This window comes from Vanellus vanellus (genome assembly GCF_965231255.1).
Source record: "Vanellus vanellus genome assembly, chromosome: 10".
In the NCBI taxonomy this organism is placed as follows: Eukaryota; Metazoa; Chordata; class Aves; order Charadriiformes; family Charadriidae; genus Vanellus; species Vanellus vanellus.
Window position 1 is genome coordinate 8,308,637 of NC_138915.1, and position 18,500 is coordinate 8,327,136.

General features: G+C 40.6%; 1 protein-coding gene across 1 annotated transcript in view; it reads left to right on the top strand.

Annotated features, from left to right (window-relative positions):
• Positions 1 to 18,500, top strand: part of IL1RAPL2 (interleukin 1 receptor accessory protein like 2) — a gene marked incomplete at both ends in the record, with an annotated part of 389,919 nt that overhangs the window by 184,648 nt on the left and 186,771 nt on the right. Inside the window, one exon of the mRNA XM_082488072.1 lies at positions 13,533 to 13,806. Within this exon, the coding sequence (XP_082344198.1) occupies positions 13,533 to 13,806 (274 nt within the window). The remainder of the gene's footprint in view (positions 1 to 13,532; positions 13,807 to 18,500) is intronic.

Sequence of the window (18,500 nt, forward strand, 5' to 3'; positions counted from 1 at the left end):
AATGAGTGCCATTCTTTTTCATTAGGTAGCTCTTTAAAATCGATAATGTTTTCTTTAAGGGAAAGCTTTGGCTGTTACTAATTTAAATCTCATTAACTTTTGCCTTTTTTTTCCTAAGGTTCAATTGGAGCTACATTTTTCATTTAGATTTGAAGCTGCAGGCTACATGTAATTCCATTTAAAAACCCAAGGTAGGCAGGAATAATGTTGGGTTAACAGTAATTTAGAGAACCAAAAAATTCAGAATATTTTGCACGCAGCCTACACTTATCATTTCGAAGTAAATGGTCTTCCCAGCACAAAGTTTGGAGATGCATGGGCGTTTGAGAAATCCTTTCCTAATTAATGTAAAGTTTGCAAAAGCAGGTTGAAAGTCACTCTTTCCTGCACCATATTCTTTTGATTTAGGCACATGTATGTGCAGTGAAAGTTTGTGGATATTCTTGAGACTCGGGGTTGTAACCCCAGTCCCCTCTGTCCATGCCTGTGCTTGCATGTCTGTTGGTTTGGGTCTATTGGGACACTGCTGTCATTCCTCCCATCCTTCAAGTGTGTTATCTGTGCTCTGTAGAGTGCAAAGACTATTTTTGAATACATGGAAATAGCAGCAAAGAAGTGCAGCGTCCTTTAAGCCTGCTGAGTAGATTTTTCTGTTCTAACAGGAGGCTACTACGTAGCGCAGCAGTCCAATAGCAACTGGGCTACCAGTGATGCTTTTTGTTATCCCAAGTTTGTAGCTCATTAATGAGGTTGCATTGGTTTATCTTTCTTACTCAGGACACACTGATTAGTCCCAGGGAAGAAGACAAAAATCCAGTTCTCATCATTTTCATGACATACTTTGGAATATTTTGTATTAAACAATAGCAAAAAATTGCATTGTAAAGGTTTATGCAGCCCTGGGCAGTCTGGTGATTGAAAACTTAGCACAGCTTTTCAACATAGTGGTTGGCTGGAAGGGTTCTGGCACCATGTTATTCACTGCACATCAAAATGAACACATTAGAAGCAGCGGTTATTTTCAATTATGTAAAATCAGATGAGTCTTTAGAGAGATTAAAATGAGATTTGTAATCGCTTAGGAGAATTCTTAAAATTGACAACTTGACACAGCATGATTTCAGATTATGTGAAATCTGGCATGAGGATATTTATATTTCTGATTGCAAAGATTCTATTCAAAGTCATCATGATGGAAATATTTACAATGAAGACATAATAATGTCTTTAATATGCAAATCATTCTAATTGCCTTTCTTACACTGTCAACCTCACAGTGAAATATCATTTCTTTCACAAGTGACACATGAAAAAATGTGATGCATTTGTGATACTCTTATTTTTAACAGAAATACAACGGTAAGTGTCTTCATCTTTGAAGAACTTCCCTTAATCAGCAATTCCCTTAATGTAGTTTGTATGATGTCTGCATCTCTTTATTTCTGATTCATACCCCTGGTTCTAACACGCTCTCTCTCTGTTTTACGCTCCTTCCCCTTTCACAAAGAGAGTTTATGGTAGAGATGTGCTCCCAGGAGCATCGGCACCCAATGCTGTAGGGTGCAGGGGTTGTGTAGGGCGCACTGACCTCCATGGGAGTTGAATGCCATCAACACCTCTGAGGCTGGACCGTGTATCTTATGAAAACAAGGCCGATTTGTTGCCATCCCATTCTACTTTAAGCTTGATGAAAGATGATTCAAAGTGCTTTTTTTAATGCCCTGGGAATGCATGTTACACTGTGAGAGACCTCACTTCACTTCCCTGTCTGTGGCCCAAAATGCTTACCCTGAGGTCACGTGCCTCCTGTGTGGTTTTTCCCCTCCAGCTGGGAACAGTCGTTTTCCTCTTCCTTCAGATGTAGATCTGGACAGATGACAGTTCTGTCATCTGAACTGAAAAATCTGTCATCGTGAACTAAAAAAATGATAAAGTCAAAAAAACAGTAAAATACGCTAGGCTGAATTAAATAGAACATTTTTAATTGGGAATGCATCCACTCGCACCACTTTGTTGAAATTAATGCTCCTCCCATCCGCGGCTTCCCCACTGAATGCTGTTTGCTGAATTCAGCTTGTATTTAGCAGGGGCGGTGAGGGAAGAGCTGGGGGTGGGAGAGCCCCAGCCTTGAGCTGGGAGCCAGGAGCCCTCCCCACGCCTGCCAAGAGGAGTGGGGACAGCCCCGAGCAGGGATGGGAGTCCCAAGGGCACTGAGCAGTTGGAGCAGCCAGGCTTGGAAATGAGCGCCCTCTTTGTGATGGATGGAACAAGAAGGTATTCAGCTTCTTATTTCTGTCCTGTCTTCCCTAATCACCGTGAGTTTTTTCTGTTTAAGAATTTAAGTAATGATTTTCCATATTTGAAAACATGCTTTCCTAAGTGGAAAACATACTGGTTTTCTTTGGGCTGATCCCTACAGAAGCCAATGCAGGTGTAGACACCTCAATGCTTTGTTGTGTTAATCGTTTTAAAATACTACTTAAACACTTGTCCTCAAGCTGTTATGGCAGTCAGTTCCCAAGGCTGGGAAAGTAAATGATGCCTGGGGGTTAGGTCAAGTAGCTGGGAGTGAGCAAGAGCATGATAGAAAATGAGGAGTCTCCACGTTGCTAACTGGGTGTTGAGGAACTGGTCAGTACAAGTGGGGAGACACTAATTAAAAAAATTACTCCACTAATGTAATTTTTCTGGTTTATCAGTAGCTTCGCTGGCGGCTTTTATGATGTTGTCTTTTAATGTTGAGCTGTGATGGTTTAATAACAATGAGCTGATGGATGGAGGGGCTGCAGGACGGTGTCCCAGCTGGAGGATGTGGTGATGTCCGAAGAAAGGCTCCGGCTCCCCTACTGCGTCCCGGATCCCCACTCCCATCTTGGCCCGGCCTCAGCCCAGAGCTCAAACACCTCTCCATCTTCCCGTCCCCCTCTTGGGCGCTGCTTGGTGAAACACACGGCAGCTGCGTGTTTTGCAGAGTGAGTTGAGGCCGTTGAGAATGACAGGAGGCCCATGAATAAAACACAGACCTGTTTGTTTTGTGCTGTTCTGAGCAAATGATGTATTAGTAATGAAGTATTTGCAGTTAGTTGCTTTTGCTTACTAATAAATGAAATGTTCCTGCCGCCAGTTTTGTTTCTGGCTCATGAAGTTATGGGGAAGCGTAAGGAAAAGGCTGTAAACTGGGCTGGTTTGGGGTCTGTCTGCTTTATGATGGTTGTGTCAGCTTGAAGCAGTGCCGGTTTCTGTGGGGTTTCAGTCAGCCGTTGGCCCTGGTCTGAGTCTCCTGAGTCAAGACTTGGGAAAATGACTGGGAAGCAGATGAAGTCCCCGGGAACGTGCCCGTGTGGGGAGCTGCAGCCCTGGTGATGACACAGTGGCCCCTCTCCGGAACAGGGGACTGAGAGAGGACCAGGAGGGGTCACGCTGCTGGTGACAGGACCTGCTCAGGGCCACAGCTCACAGATGATCTGGAAGTGTTTTCGGATTTTGGAGGGTCTGGCAGATGGGGGGTCTGCCATCACAGCCCCCATTTCACAGTCTGTGTTTGAGAAATGAAAGTGTGCATGGTCCCACGAAGGTGGCCCTTGTTTTCACTGGAGAAGCATTACTGGGGTGTGTGGAGCTGCCGGTGGATGCAGTGCTGCAGGATGTTGCGACAGGCAGGTTTTAGAAAATGTATATGTAAATGGTAAAGGCGTACCTAAACAAATGTGCAGCGCTGCGTTATGGAGCACAGCACTGCGTTACCGCCTGCTGCTTTAGCTAGAGACACGCGTCTGTAACACAGGTAGCTCTTGTAATGGTTCATTTTTCAATCATCCTTCATTTTTCTTTTTTACATGTAATTGTAATAACTTGCAATAAGGATAACTGTACGTTTGTTTATTTTTAATAGAAACAAAATTCTTAAAAATTTACTGTTTAAAAAATCTCAGTTTGAAAGCACTTCATAATTCATCAGTTACAGACACATTTTAGTCAAATAACCCTCTAACAATTCTATTCATGATTGTCCTATAAAAGCAAATATTGTTTTGATTTGTGACTGTTCATTTTACTGAAATGAAATTCGGTGTGTTCTGCAGTCAGGAGAGTTTCCTATTTAAATTCTGCTGCATACGGGCAGCTAATGAATTAAAATGAGAGGAGGAATTACAACCTAGGTTAGAGCGTGGGTCACGACCTTTTCAAACAGAGGTCCACCTGTCATGCAAGTGGAAATGGTAATTGGCTCACTGCAGCTGAAATTATCTGTGCTAGATAACAGGGGGAATGGCATAGCAATTGTAAAATGGTAAGTATGTCTAGATATCCGAAGGTAAATGTGTAGAGACAAAGCAAATGACCAAAGCTGGTTATTTGTTGCAAGTAAATTCAGATGAACTCGACTTGTTCCTTTCTGTTCATGAGCATGTCCTGATTTAAAGTTGTGCGTTCTCTTTTCTTTTTTTTTTTCTTTTCCACATTGCAATGTGTTCATCACGTAGATTGCAAATGTCCAAGGCCCAAAACATTCATTCTGCCTCATGCGTTTATGATGGGGAACTAGTTTTGTAAAGCATTTGTTTGTCTTCTGATGGACTGCCTGGATCTTTGTAAGCTAGAAAATAAATGATTAATGAGTAGGGTGGAGAACGTGCGCACACCCAGATATGGGCATTCATGCGAAAGGCTCCCTTTAATGTATCTGCAAATTGTGACCATCAAGGGATGTGTTGGTGGTAGGACCAAATCATTGGGGTGAAGTAGGTTGGCAGAAGCCTCTGGAGGCTCTAAGAGTGGGCTCCTGCTCAAAGGCCTTGCATGATGGCACGGTTGGCTGTGCGGGCAAGGCATGCGCATTGGTCAGGCGTGAGTTGCCCATGGTAAATGGTGAATTTGGCCTACCAGAAATGTCCCTGCTGAGTTGTCCAAGTGAATAATTGCTTAAACCTTGCACAAATACTGTGTAGCTCATGCACAGGAATAACTGAGTGCTGCTTTCCTCTTGTGGTGGGGTGTGATACTGTCCCTAGGCTCTTCTGATGGTCCCCCTTGCTCTCTTCTTCTGTCAACCAGTCTTCCTCTGCCACAAGTGAGATGTAGTAAGAGCCCTTACAGCTGACCTGTGTCACTCAGGGATTGCCCTCTGCAGACAGTAGAGGAAATGAGTTTAGTCTGGTGTATTCAGCAGGGAGTCCATCTTCCTAACCTAGTCCAAGCTCAAGAGGACGGTGCCCTCAAAGCACATAATCCAACTCAAACTGTCCACGTACTTGAAAAACAGACGAAAAATAAAATAATCTTGTGCATGTACACCAGTCCCTCTGCTCCACAGGGACCGGAAAGTTAATAGAGTTTCATTCTCTTTAATTTAAAATTCTTATTATTCACAGCTCTTTCCTACAATTCCCTCCTGGGAATAACAAGCAGTGGATATAGAGTTTCCTAATTGTGTGATTACTTGAGACTGCAACTACCTGATGTGAGATCTAGTTTCCATTTACTTTACCTTCAGTAACTTTATTCAAAGGGACTAATGAAAAGACAGTCATCAATTATTGAAATGAATTCAGCTTTGTTCCCAAAGTTTGCGTGGTGCTAAAGACTTGAAAACAGAAGTGTGTGAAAGTCTCCGTGGGTTAATGTGGTTAGCTGGAGCATATTAAAACCATCTCAGAGAGTGTCCTTAAAGAGCTTATGTATAGTCAACACCACTTAAAATATTAATTGCATATACCTTCAGATATGAAGCATATTTCCAGTGTTGCTCTTTACCCGAAATCTTCTTAGGATAAAATTTTTATTTATAAATGCAATGGAATATTTTCAGTCTTTTTTACTCATTACGTAAATCAGTTATTATTCTCCCTTTTCTTGCATACTGATTCTTCTTGGTTTTCGATCTAGTTTGTTTAAAGGTAGTTGTGTGCACCAAATAAGAATGAGATGCTGTGAAATCTCTCTGCTTTTCCATTGTTCATTGACTTCCTCAGGAATCCAAAGAGCAAATAAAACCAGCAATATTCATTGTGGAAGATGTTCCCCCTTTCTGGAGCTTAGAAAGAGGAAGTATTTTTATTTACTAGATTTTGTGGGCATTATGTAAAAAAAAATATTGGTGTTCAGATGGGTTTCAGAGCTGGGTGAACAACTAATCTACAGTCTTTATTGAGTTCATACCTGTGTTTGCACTGAGTTGTTTGTTTATGGAATTTAAAATGTTAGTATTCAAAAGGAAAGTTTTGTTACTTGTTCAGTCCAAGAAGCAGATGCGATGTCACGTAACCGATCAGACCGCTCCAATCTAGAGCATCATACTTTTTGTTTAAAATAATGTTCCCTTGCTCGTGGGATAAAGAAAGAAGAGAGATGTCCGAATTTAATGGAGTTATTTCATGGCTGACTTTGAAGAAATGAGGATTCATTTATAGATCCACAAACAAGAGAAGAGGTTTAATTGTTCAGATAACTTGTTCACTGCAGATCACCCACTTGGCTTTACTTCTGTGGGAGCAAAGACGGAGGCTGGGCAGAGGCAGGAGCTTCGTAAATGAACTTTCCCACAACTGTCCCAAATCTGCCTGGCCCAGTGCGGGAGGGGAGCGGCAGCGGGAAGGGCAGGGGCCAGGCAGTGTGGGAGGGCTGAGAAGGCAGGGCAGGCTGGGGCACGGTCCCTGAATCCATGTCTTGGGACTTCACAAAATATAAGAAAGCATAAAGCCGTGAAGTATGATTTCTTTGTTGTTCACGTCCTGGCTCTACTGCTGTTGATTTTCAAGGTGCCTTTTACATTGTTTTCTAATGTGGTGACAGCCACGGAGAATCAAGGCACTACACTGAATATTTAAAGCCTAACCGCTTTGTAAGTTCCAGTTTCTGTACTGTTTACTTCAACTCTTTAAAAACCCACCAGATACTGAAGTGATTAGGAGATCAAGGTCACCAAACACTCATTTTTAGGGTAAATACGCTGCATGTTAAACAGTTGCTTCAGTGCCCTCCTCTTTCTCTGTGCTCAGCAGAGCAATCCGCTCGAAGTGAAGAGCACAGCTTTGGAAAGGCACTTCAGTTCAGGTCCATCTGTCTCCAGGAACATCTGACTTGGAAGAGAGAGCAAAGAATATGATGAGACCGGAGATTTCCTTTTTATCACAGAATGTGTTTCAGAGCTGCCTGTCTCCAGCAAAATCTAACCTGCCAGCTGTGATTTGTTCTTCGCTCCATCAGCAAACATTCCCGAAAATCCCTGTGATAAGGTGCCACCTGAAAAGCTGGCTCTGACAAGTGCTGCAGGATGAAATGCCCCTGTCCAGTAACTTCCACTGACACTACTTTTGCATTTTTGTTCTTCAAGTATAATTTCTAAGTCTTGACCTCATTAATATGCCATCGCTCCTGGAAGCTGAGAATTTGTTCAGTGTCCAAGCTGGTTTTTTTTCTCCCTAGAGAATTTTACAGATTAGTGATCTACTAGTATGTTCTTTCTTTTGCGTTTTCAGTATAAGACTAAAATGCCTCTGGCTCCATATGCATATTTAAGTCAGGACAGAGTAATCTGTTGTCATTTGCACCTCTGGCGGTATATATTTACAGTTTGTTTGACCTCAAAGGAAATTTTGAGTGCTCGGCTGGAATATTTCATATTTGAGTTGTTTTTTTTAGCTATGGCTCATAAGAAAAGCTGGGCAAAAAGAATGAAGCATATACAACTCTTAAAAACCTTTTAGCCCATCTTACAGAAATTTGAGGCTTTGATCAAAATTTGGAAAAAAATCAGCCAATGTATAAGGATAAGTAAATGCATTTTTCCTTATTTATGAGCCAGATTTGGAGAAATATTTGCATGCTGCTAAATCTAATGAAGTTTTTTTTGCGCTCATGATTATTTGATTTAGAAATTTGGGAACACTTGCACTTTTACATGTCTTGAAAGTCCCAAACATTTTCGCAGTAAGTTTGGTCCAAATCTTGCTAGAAAACATTCAGAAAATGGAGATCGGAGTAGAGAAACTACAAAGTCTGTGAGTGATCCTCTTCTTAGATGTTGTGTTTCTACAGCAAACTAGTCTTGGTTGATAGTTTCTGAATCTAGATGTTACTGATAGAAATGAATTATTTAGTTAAAGTTGTTAGTGGTAGTAGGAGAAATACTGCAAAATTCACCCAGCTTGAATAATGATAAACTTGTTTTTTCTCAAGATTGAAGGTCGTTTTCTAAGTGGTCTTAATCTCTAACAGATACATTTTTTTGATTTACTGTATCCCTCAGGGGACAACTGTTTTATTTTTTTGTAAAATGCAGTTTAAAATACGAGTATAGTCAGAGTAAAAAACTAGTGTTCACTTGACTCAAAGAAGGGCAAAACTGTCACTCATAGAGAAGACATCACTGTCACTTTACCTGAACTTCCTTCTCCTTTCCTCCCTGCTTGCTGTTTGAGGTTGGTTTCCCTGCTGCTGGAGAAGGCCACCGTCCTCTCCCGTCTGAAGTACTGCCAGCGTAGTCTTCTCCTGCCCTGTAGAACTGGGTAACTTGCTCTCCATGTCAGAGATATCAGATCAGATGTCTTTTGGTAAAGTGGATTTTCTTTAATTGTTACGAGAGTGTCATTCAACCATCTGGTTTGGTACATCAGCTAAGCTGAGGGAGCTCTACAAGCAAAGATCTTACCTTGCTTTGGAGGTGACATCCATGATTTTGAAGAGTGCCCAAAGGGGTCAATAGAGTGTTTTGTTTGAAATGTATTCTCTGAAGAATCACAGATAGGGGTCTGTCGGTTTTTAGGCGGCTCAGCTCCCTACTTGGCTTGTGGTGTGAGGAGCAGGGAAGGGCTCTGGGGGGAGAGAGGTGTCAGGGGACCATGTGGCGAGCTCAGCTGATGGACAGGCCTCATATGGTAGTGCCTGGCTGTGATGAGATGCTGGCAGGGGTCTGCAAGCACCATAGCAGAATTAGCATAGCACAGCCAGAGATGTGAAACCAATTATGTATGGTGAGCCTGATCTAACACCCTGACCCTTTGTGAAGATCACGTCCAGCCAAAGCTATCAAGCTGCTGTATTTGCTCAAATGTAGGGTGAGTTGCCTTTTCTCCAGAATCAAAATCTAAAAATACCAGGTTGCCTAAAATTCAAGGGCTGTAACTGATTTCTCCCTTTTAAGAGTCTAAAAAATTTGCATGCCTTTTTGGATTTCCTAAATAGAGGGCATCTATCGTTGCTATGTGTCTGCAAACCCCGAGCGTGATGGATATCAATTCCTGGACTCTACTGTTCTATGGCTAATAAATAAATAAAACTCCTGTATCGGAGGAATTTTGGAGGTTTGGCTGTGGTGTTTTTTTCTGACTATGTATTTACAGTCACAAGCATTGCTTGCTTTGTGGAGCAATAAATTTAATACATTAGCTAGTATATTATTTTTTAATTATTTATGTGTTGATGATTTCAATTTAAAATGAGATTTTCAGGTAACAAGGTAGGCAAACATGTTTAACAATGCCATGATATAAATTGCTGTAGGTGACAGATCTGTACAAAAATTATTACAGGCAGATTCGCAATGCAAAAAATTATTTATATGACAGCAAGCAGAAAGACAAATTACTCAGAGACTATGTACATGCTCTTCTATAATTGCTCATAAATTATTATGGTTCATGTTAAAATGCATCTAGACTCCCTAGACAACTAGATTTATTTAAAAGAAGAATAATGAGAAATTACCAGGAAATGTTGGGGAACAAGATGCAATACACACTTTGGGTGACTGCTAACATAAAAGTGCAGTAACTTATTGTCAGCCAGCTTAATCTGTAATTTGCTTAATAATTTTGAAACCTTCATTTTCGATTCACCATCTCCTCGGGTTGCGTTAGCTTGGATGGATAAGTGGGATGGGCCCAGTGGGGCGCCACCATCATTAGCTGCTGCTCTGTTTCCCTGCCGGTGCGGGACACGCCGGGACTCTCTTCTGCACCCACGTAGGGCTCTTGTGTACCTGAACACTTTCATTTTCTACCAAATAGGCTTGAATTTAGTCAGTTGGATCAGAAGTTATGCTAACTGAGTGGGGGGACTGAGAGAGAGATAGGCAACCCTCTTTTCCTTAGGAAGCTGGGCTGAAAATGGGACAGTGTTTTCCATATCCTCTCAATGCTCCAAATTTTAGAAAATATGTCAAGTAATGGTCTTTATTGAAAGCATCTACAATACATGCACAATAGATAGGATTTAATTTGAATGGGCTTTCAATAAGACACTTACTAAGGATCAGCTGGTTATTGGGTAGCAGAGAAAACATGTATATACATTTATTATATAATAAGCACCTCACTCTAATGCCATTCTTTTTCTCTTCTTACCACCCTGATTATATTACGCATTGAGAGCCAGCCCAACAAAAATGACAGCAAACTTTGTTCTGGATAATGGAGCGCTAAACTCCACCTAAGCAGCTCCAGTCATTTGTAACAACAGCTTGGAGAATACTCCAAACGAATCTAACAGTGCTCACGCTCCAGTGAGTGACAGCGCAGCAAGAGGAAAAATTCCCGCTTCCACGTGAGCGCAGGGAGCCTGACCTAGATTTTAGCCTCTACAGCTTCGTAAGAGGAAACATTCTTTACTGTGTATTTAACAAGAAAAAAAAGAGCAGGGGGAAAAAGTTGTCTCCTGTTTGATTAGTCTTTCTTCAATAATTAAGATTTAGTCAAAGCCCTCTGTGAGACTTCTCCCCTCCGCAGATGTCATCAACCCTATAATGAATGGTTGCTCTGTTCCCTGTGTGCTCTCCTCTCGGTAATTACCACCTCGTGGCATGCTGCGGGGAGCGAGCTGCTGCAGGGGCGCAGTGGTGCGGGCAGGGGCGCTGGGCGGCAGCCTGCCTGCACCTTCCCCCTCCGCTGGCTCGCTGTGTTGGGGTCAGCCTCGCCGCTGGCTGCTGAAATTCTTCCGTCCGGATACTGTTAATGGCAAAAAGGTCTCCTTTTCTTTCCTTCCTTCTTTTGAGGTGCAGGTGCTGGGCTGGGGTCAGGTCACCGTGGCTGGCGGCTCCACTGGAGCGCTGGCAATGGCCGGCAGCGTGCTGGCCCCACAGTCTCGCTCTCTGCTGGGGGCAGCTGGAGATTGGTTTTAGCCACCCTAACGACCTGGCTGTAAATTACCATTCCAATGTCTTTCATCTGTTCCACTGTGCTTATATACTCATCAGTTGTAATTTTGAAAATAAAATAATAGAGAGGTGTACGCTAGAAGGGAGAAGACATTTTCAAATGCAAGTGGAAGATGGGGCAGAGTGAATGACACTGAAGGATGCTCAGTGTTCATTTGAGCTGTGCTTTGACAAGTTGTTTGGTGTGGAGGTGGGAGAAATTTTATTGGAAGCAGAGGCATTTTCAGCTTCCAAAGCTGGATTTCCATATTGGGTCAGTACCTAACTCAGTAACTCTTCCTAATTGTGACTCTGCTCTGTGAAGGAACTGAAAAACTGGCCACTTTCTGCTTGACCCACAGGCTTTCCATGTGTGTCTGAATGACAGTTACTCTTTACTGTGGTTTAACTTTGCTGAACCAGCACAGATTCAAAAGCATTAGATGACATGACAGGATTAGACTGACAGAAGATTGACAGAATTAATTAATTCCAGTTTTGGGCACCCCTATTCATTGCAGCTTGCTTAGACTTTTGTGACTTTGCTAAAGCCCAGGAGGAAGGGTGCCTTTGAGAACGCCTGTATGGCCTGGAGAATGGGGATGAGCCATCTGGAGAGCTCAGCGTTGCCATTCACATCCTTGCTGAGAGAAGACGGCTGTAAGCTCTGCACTGCTCTTTAATTGTAAACTCGCACCAGCCTGAAAAGCAGGGCTTAAAAAAAGCACAGAAGTTTTGTGAGGAAGCTCTGTATGGAGTACATTGATACCCACTGATGTAAAAGCCTTCAAAGCCACCTAAATAAAATAATTTTCTGATGTCAGAACCAGGCTTTAATGCAAAAATTGATTGGATGGGTTTGTAGCACCGGGAGTCTTGGGTTCTTTTTCCAGCTCTGCTCTGTTCGTTTGTTTTGCAAGTAAAGTTTGTTTTAAAACAAGATGTTACGTGGAAGTTTATGTATTAAAAATGTATGAAAGTGGTTAGTGTCAACAGGTTTAAATATGGTTTGGTTGCATGGTTCATGTGGTCACAGTACAATTAAAGCTGACTTACTGCAATGGGGAAATTAAAACCTTCCATTTATCATGGTTAGTGTTGAAGCATTCAAGAGAAGCCTCAAAAAATGGTAGACATAAAGGCAGTAAAAGCCACTAAAAAAAAGTACTAGATCTGATATTCCACCACATGTAAAAAGTTTGGCTAACTATATTTGTTTAGGAAGTAAATAAAAAAATTACTTAATGAGCAAATGCTATTGAAGATGTATATGAAATGGAGGGTGTATGAGAATATCTAACACTTAGAGTTTGAGAATTCATACTGTAAATGCAGAAGAGGCAACTTGAACCTTACTTGGTTGAATTTGCGGTAGCTACATCAGGGGTAAAGATGTTCCACTTACATGTAGCTGGATATGATCAATAAGTTCTAGAAACAACACATTAAGTCTATTAATTTTCGGTAGTGTATTTGCCTATTGATGATCTGCCTTTGCAGTCTTTTTCTTTGGTTATATTCTTGGTTAACTTTCAGATTTACAGTTTTTTCAGCAATAAAAAAGATTGAATTAAAAAGTCTCTGATGTGAGGGGGAGTTAATTGTTGATGTGGATGCATGTTCTAGGATTATACTGTAACTAAGATGATTTAAAATAATGGGAGAAAAAATTGTAGGGAGAAGTAATCTTTTATTAAACTGGCTGACATATGTTAATTTTTAAAGTGAAGTATCAAGAAAACTGTTTCAAAAGTTTTTGCTGAACAAAACATCAAAAGATCCCTTTTCGTATTTGTACAATTCCTGTATTAAGCTTGATTGCATAGGTGGCATGTTGTAATTGTATCTTGTTGTATATAATGCATAACTCTACACTTCGAGTAGACTGTAGGAAAAAAAAAGCACTATGTGGAACTGCCTTGAAAAGAAAATTATGTATGTCACACCTGTTATTTATTTTTTTTACGTAACATAATTAGCAGAGGTGAATGGAAAAGTTTTAAGGGATAAGATTGGGATCAGATGCCAGTGTACTTTTTCCTCCAATAAAAAATTCAAAACTTCAAAACTGGCTTACTGGGGCAAGTATTTCACATAAAGCCACTTCGTTTATTTATTAAAGAATTAACATTTTGGGGATGAAAGTAATGATATTCAAAATAAATGGAATTGAGCTGGCCCAATGTGCTGTATTTATTGCCTGCACATTTGCATTTACTTGTAACTAAAAAAGGTGTATAAGACCCTTTAATTGCCAATAGCTGCTTTGGGTTTTTCACATTGCTATAAACCAGAGGTTCTTTTCTTTTAATTAATTGCATTGCATTTCACAAGCTGCCTTTCACTATCTTGAAAAGATATATCTGTATCTAATATTTCTTTATTATTGTTTTGCTTTCAGTTGATGGTTGCATTGACTGGTCAGTGGATCTCAAGACATACATGGCTTTGGCAGGTGAACCAGTCCGAGTGAAATGTGCCCTTTTCTACAGCTATATCAGAACTAATTATAGCATGGCCCAAAGCACAGGTCTTAGGCTTATGTGGTACAAAAACAAAGGAGATTTAGAAGAACCCATTATATTTTCTGAAGTTAGGATGAGCAAGGATGAAGATTCAATATGGTTTCACTCGGTTGAGTTGCAAGACAGTGGTTTCTACACGTGTGTTCTAAGGTGGGTATTGTGTTAAAGTCTAACTAAGAATGTATAGATTGTCTTGGTTAAAAAAAAAGTTTCAATTCAGCTCTCGGGATTGAGATATTCTTCCAGTTAATGTATACTCATTATTTTTATTCTCATAATTATATGTCACATAATTCTTTGTGTCAAAATTAGTTACCCTAGCAATTATAGTTACCTCTTCCAATAGCTATAATTAAACATGTGCTTTCACTTAATTACTTTTTTTTTTCAGTCCAAAATTTGCAAATTCTCAATTTGCTATAAGCCTTCAGAACTGGATACTTCTTAAATCATGAAGTATTTTGGTTAAGTAACGCTCTTTTTCAAATCCTCTGAGTTACTCAAGAGTTAGACACAGTTTGAATTATTCTGATGGGGTTGGGCCATGGGGAGTTGCAGTTCTGTCTGTTTTTGAAGAAATGTTTATTTTGATATACAGTTATGATTTGTCACAAATTTAAGCTGACCTCATTTGGTAAGGCACTGAAATCCATGTCTCAGAAGTATTTTGGAGCTGTTGGATGAGCCTTAAATTAAGCATGTGCTGGAGCTTGTGATTTCTGTCATGTGGATGTTGATGTCAGCTCTATGCCTAAAATGAGAAGATAAAAGAGGAGGACTCTTTAAGAATGAATGAATAAATATCCCTTAAATGATCCAGTTTTGAATTGAAAGGAATTTACAGATACTTTATGTGATTTGGTTTTAAACTATTTAGTTTCAGAGAGTGAAGCTTGCTTCATCCTTGTCTGCTATTCCATGCTGAAATTATCCACAAGTTTGATGAATTTAATATCAAATATTTGCAGCAAAGTGACAGCACTGTTCAGAGCCCGGAATTTGTTCTCTCACTATCTCTGCTAAGTCTTGCTGCCTTGTCTCAGCTGCCTCAGTCCATTCTGATCCTGAAGAACGCTACTAAAGTCAAAGATTGTGCTGTGGTGCGTGGGGGTTTGTACTGGGGACCAACGTTCAGTTTAAATATGAGATGCATCTGCCAAACTCACTATTAATTCTGTGCTGCAGCCTTTGGAGTTAATTATTCTTTTATTAGCTGCTCTGTCACAGCTTTGGTGTAATGTGAACTCTGAGATTTTGAAATGTTATGGGAAGGTAGTGATTTACACGTTTCAAGGGAGGTATACTTTTTTCAGAAGAAGTTGCTGTTGTAATAATCAAGTTACTAGTTTAATACTCTGAAAATTCTAATGTGAATCCTATGTGAACAACAAAGATTTGATCTTGGATCGAATTCTGGGACATAGGTTTTTTTCCGGCAAATTTCAACACTCTTTGCTCATTTACATGACAAAGTAGTTTTGGTAACAAATGGGGAAGTTCTTAATTCATGCATTCTCCTCATTTTCAGCTAAAAGCTGTATGACATGCTTCTTGGAAGGCATTACACAGCGATAAGATCTTCCTTGTCAGTTATGCAGTTCTCCTGCTTTGGCTAGAACTTTCTTATATAATTACAGATATTTTTGCCTTTTTCAGATTTCTGTCCCAGTGCATAATATTACCTGTAACGCTTCTTTCTTCCTTTACTGAATTAATTTTTCCTTCCAAGAATCTGGCAATGTATCCTTGCTGTTATTGTTTATGAAATCATAGGTGGCCTAAAATAGCTGAGGAAATAGCAATGGTAATTTATTTTAATTTCATTAAAATTGGGCTAGATGTAATGTTCTGAAATATGATCACACTTTTGTGGTAGACTATCCGCGCCATTAGCTGTGTAATTTCAGCTTTATTAATCCATTTTTTTGGAGGGGGATAAGCAGATGTTTGTGTTGTAGTCGTTAACCAGGATCACCTGCTTTGTGAGAATTAAGAGGTCACGAATGAGAGCAGTAATTCTAGAATATGATTTCACTTTCTAGAAATATTAACAATTTCTGTTACAAATGCCTTCTTTTGTAGACTGAGTGAATAGAGACTGGTAGAGAGAGTTCAATGCAGTGGAAATGAAGAGCTGACTGTCCATCAGTGTGCAACACTGGGTTTAGGGTTGCATGCATAGCTGAGTCTTTTGCTTTGGTAGCTGAATGAAAAAAAAATTGGGGAGAAAGATATGCGTAAAACTTTTGAAGTTTTTGTCAACTAAGAAGTTTTCATTTATGTCCTCTAACAGAAAATCAGAAGCAATTAAAATCTAAATTCATGTCTTCCTAGTCACTTACCAAAGGTGTGGGAAGCCCTGGTGCAATTCCCTGTGCTGCCCCAAGGGTGAAAATCCACATTTGCGTGTCCCAGTGGCCAATGCTGCATTCAGCCACTTCAAGTCTCTTGCCTTAGAACACTTCTGTCTGAAATTTGTACTTGTCTATGCAAAAGGTCACAAGGGAGCGAGATGCTTGGATGTGGTGCTAAGGCTAAGTGGGGACAAGGGGTCCCTGTCCCAGAAGTTGTTTATGGCTTGAAAGGAAGGACACTCTCCAGCTGGGAAGATCTTCCCTGACAGAAGGCAGTTGAACACCAAGGGTTTTTAGCAAGTCGTACATGAAGGATGTCACAGACAATAGTGAGAGCTATGCTAATTCACTCTCCCCCAACTTGTTACTTTTTTCCCAGTCAAAATAACATGGCAAATAAGAAATGGGGAAAATGGCAATTGCACATTTCACTGATTTTGCCTATTTGTCAAAAAGGTTCTTCCAATTCTACAAAAACCCCGTTTTTTCAAGAAGCTGCATTTTCTGGTTGCTCATGGGTGTTTGTAGGATCAAGGCATGAGTATCTTTGAAGGAATTGGAAGGAATTTTTCAGAAGCTGCTTGAAAAGAGTGGGTATGAGCAGGGGAAGGATAGGCTGAAATGACAGTGATTTGAAGATAGGTAAAAATTAAATGTGTCAGTGAATTCTTTCTTATACAGAAATGTCACTTCAATAATCATAATGTCTGTTTTGTAAATGAACCCGCAATGCAATGCTGAATAAAATTAAGGAATATTAGAGCAGCACTAATGAAAGAGATTGCTTCTCCAGACTGGAGAGGTCTGATATCATAATTTAAATATTGCCTCTCCTTTATTAACCAATTAGACACTGTTCCATAGACAGGTGTGAGGGTGTTTGTATAATAGGAAATTATTGTTGCATTAAAACTTACTTCCCTCTTTTCACAATACATTTTGACATTCGGACACTCAGATGCTAACCAGTGTGGTATTTTTCTGCAGTATTAAGCATGGCTGTCCTGATTCTGCAGGGACTTTTAAAAGAGCGCAAAGTTGAGCTGTGTTACCTAATCCGTGTGAAATCCATGGATCTGCTTAGTTCTCAGATGCCTTTTCTGTGCCATATCAGGGATATTGCTACAGGAAGATCCAGTGACATCCAGAAGGGATCCTGACTCATGGATAGATGTGTGTTCCATTCAGTTCCCAGATAAATGCTGGGACGTTTGTATCACAGGGCAGTAGCCCAATATGGAAATGCGGTGTTTTGGAGGTCTCTTTGCAGTACAGGTCCTGGATATGCCATTAATCTGCCAGCACCCAGCAATACTACTCTCAGGTAGAGCTGTAACATTTCTGCTACAGAGGTTTGGTGTTCTGGGATTTGCGCATCAGCACTCTGGATCGAAACATCTTCACGGAAGGATTCAGAGATAAGAGCACCAAAACCAAAGATGGAAACTCGAAATGATCTAAATGCATAGGGTGGCCCTAAAGTTCTTAGGGTGTAAGACAGTCATTTGCCAGATTGTGCTGCTTTTGCTCTCTGAACGAATACATTTGTTTTTCTGTGTTAAGTGCCTGTTTTTTAACGAGGGAACAAGTGGGCCTACTTAGATCTTCTTAACCTGATGAAAGAAGAGAAGATGAGCTAGGGAAGAAATCTCGGCAAAGTTTAGCAGCACCTTTGCCCTCAGCAAGGGATTACTCCTGCAGCCCTTTATTCTAACTACGCCCAGCTCCAAAGTAAACTGGACTAGTACTGAATAAGTGCTTTATGAGCAAGATGAGTAAGAGAAATATTAGTGCATATTTGCTGTTGGTTAACTGTTGGTGAAATAAAATAACTCAATTCCCATAAAGTGAATCAGGAGGATAGAAAGTCTGGGCCTCGTAGGGGTGCAGGGAAAGCAGGAGGTGGAGGTTTGTGGTCACCAGACTGGCTGACGGAGCTAAGCCTTGATTTTTGTACAGGATGCAGAATAACAAGGGAGTGAGGGTGTTGAATGCCTGTGAGGAAATAAGCCTACAGATCTTTAATGCTAGCATTTGATGCCAGAGAACTGCCAACAAATCAAGTTAGAAGATCTGCACATCCTTTTTCCCTTACTTTGTCCCTATCTGCACAATTCTTAATGGAGAGCAGCATTGCTATGGACATGCACAGAAGAATCAAGCCTTTGCTGAGCCATTGGTGAAATACTGAGATATTGCTTTCTGAGCAGTAATAAAATAGACTGATAGTAGATTTTAAGCCTTCAGGCTTCTGAATGTCTGTGCGCATGACCAGCAAATCAAAATCAGATTTAGACAGCCTGGAGGGGCTGTCAGTAAAACTTCATTTGTGGCATAACCTTAGCGCTCTTGCTTCACTGGGTGTTAGGAGGAGCTGAAGAACTTGTTTCAGATGCCTACAACCTGGATTGCAGTACGCACCCATCATCCCAGGAAAAGTTGGACCACTTTCTGAACACTGAAAGTCTGGCTTCCAAGCAAAAGGAAAGA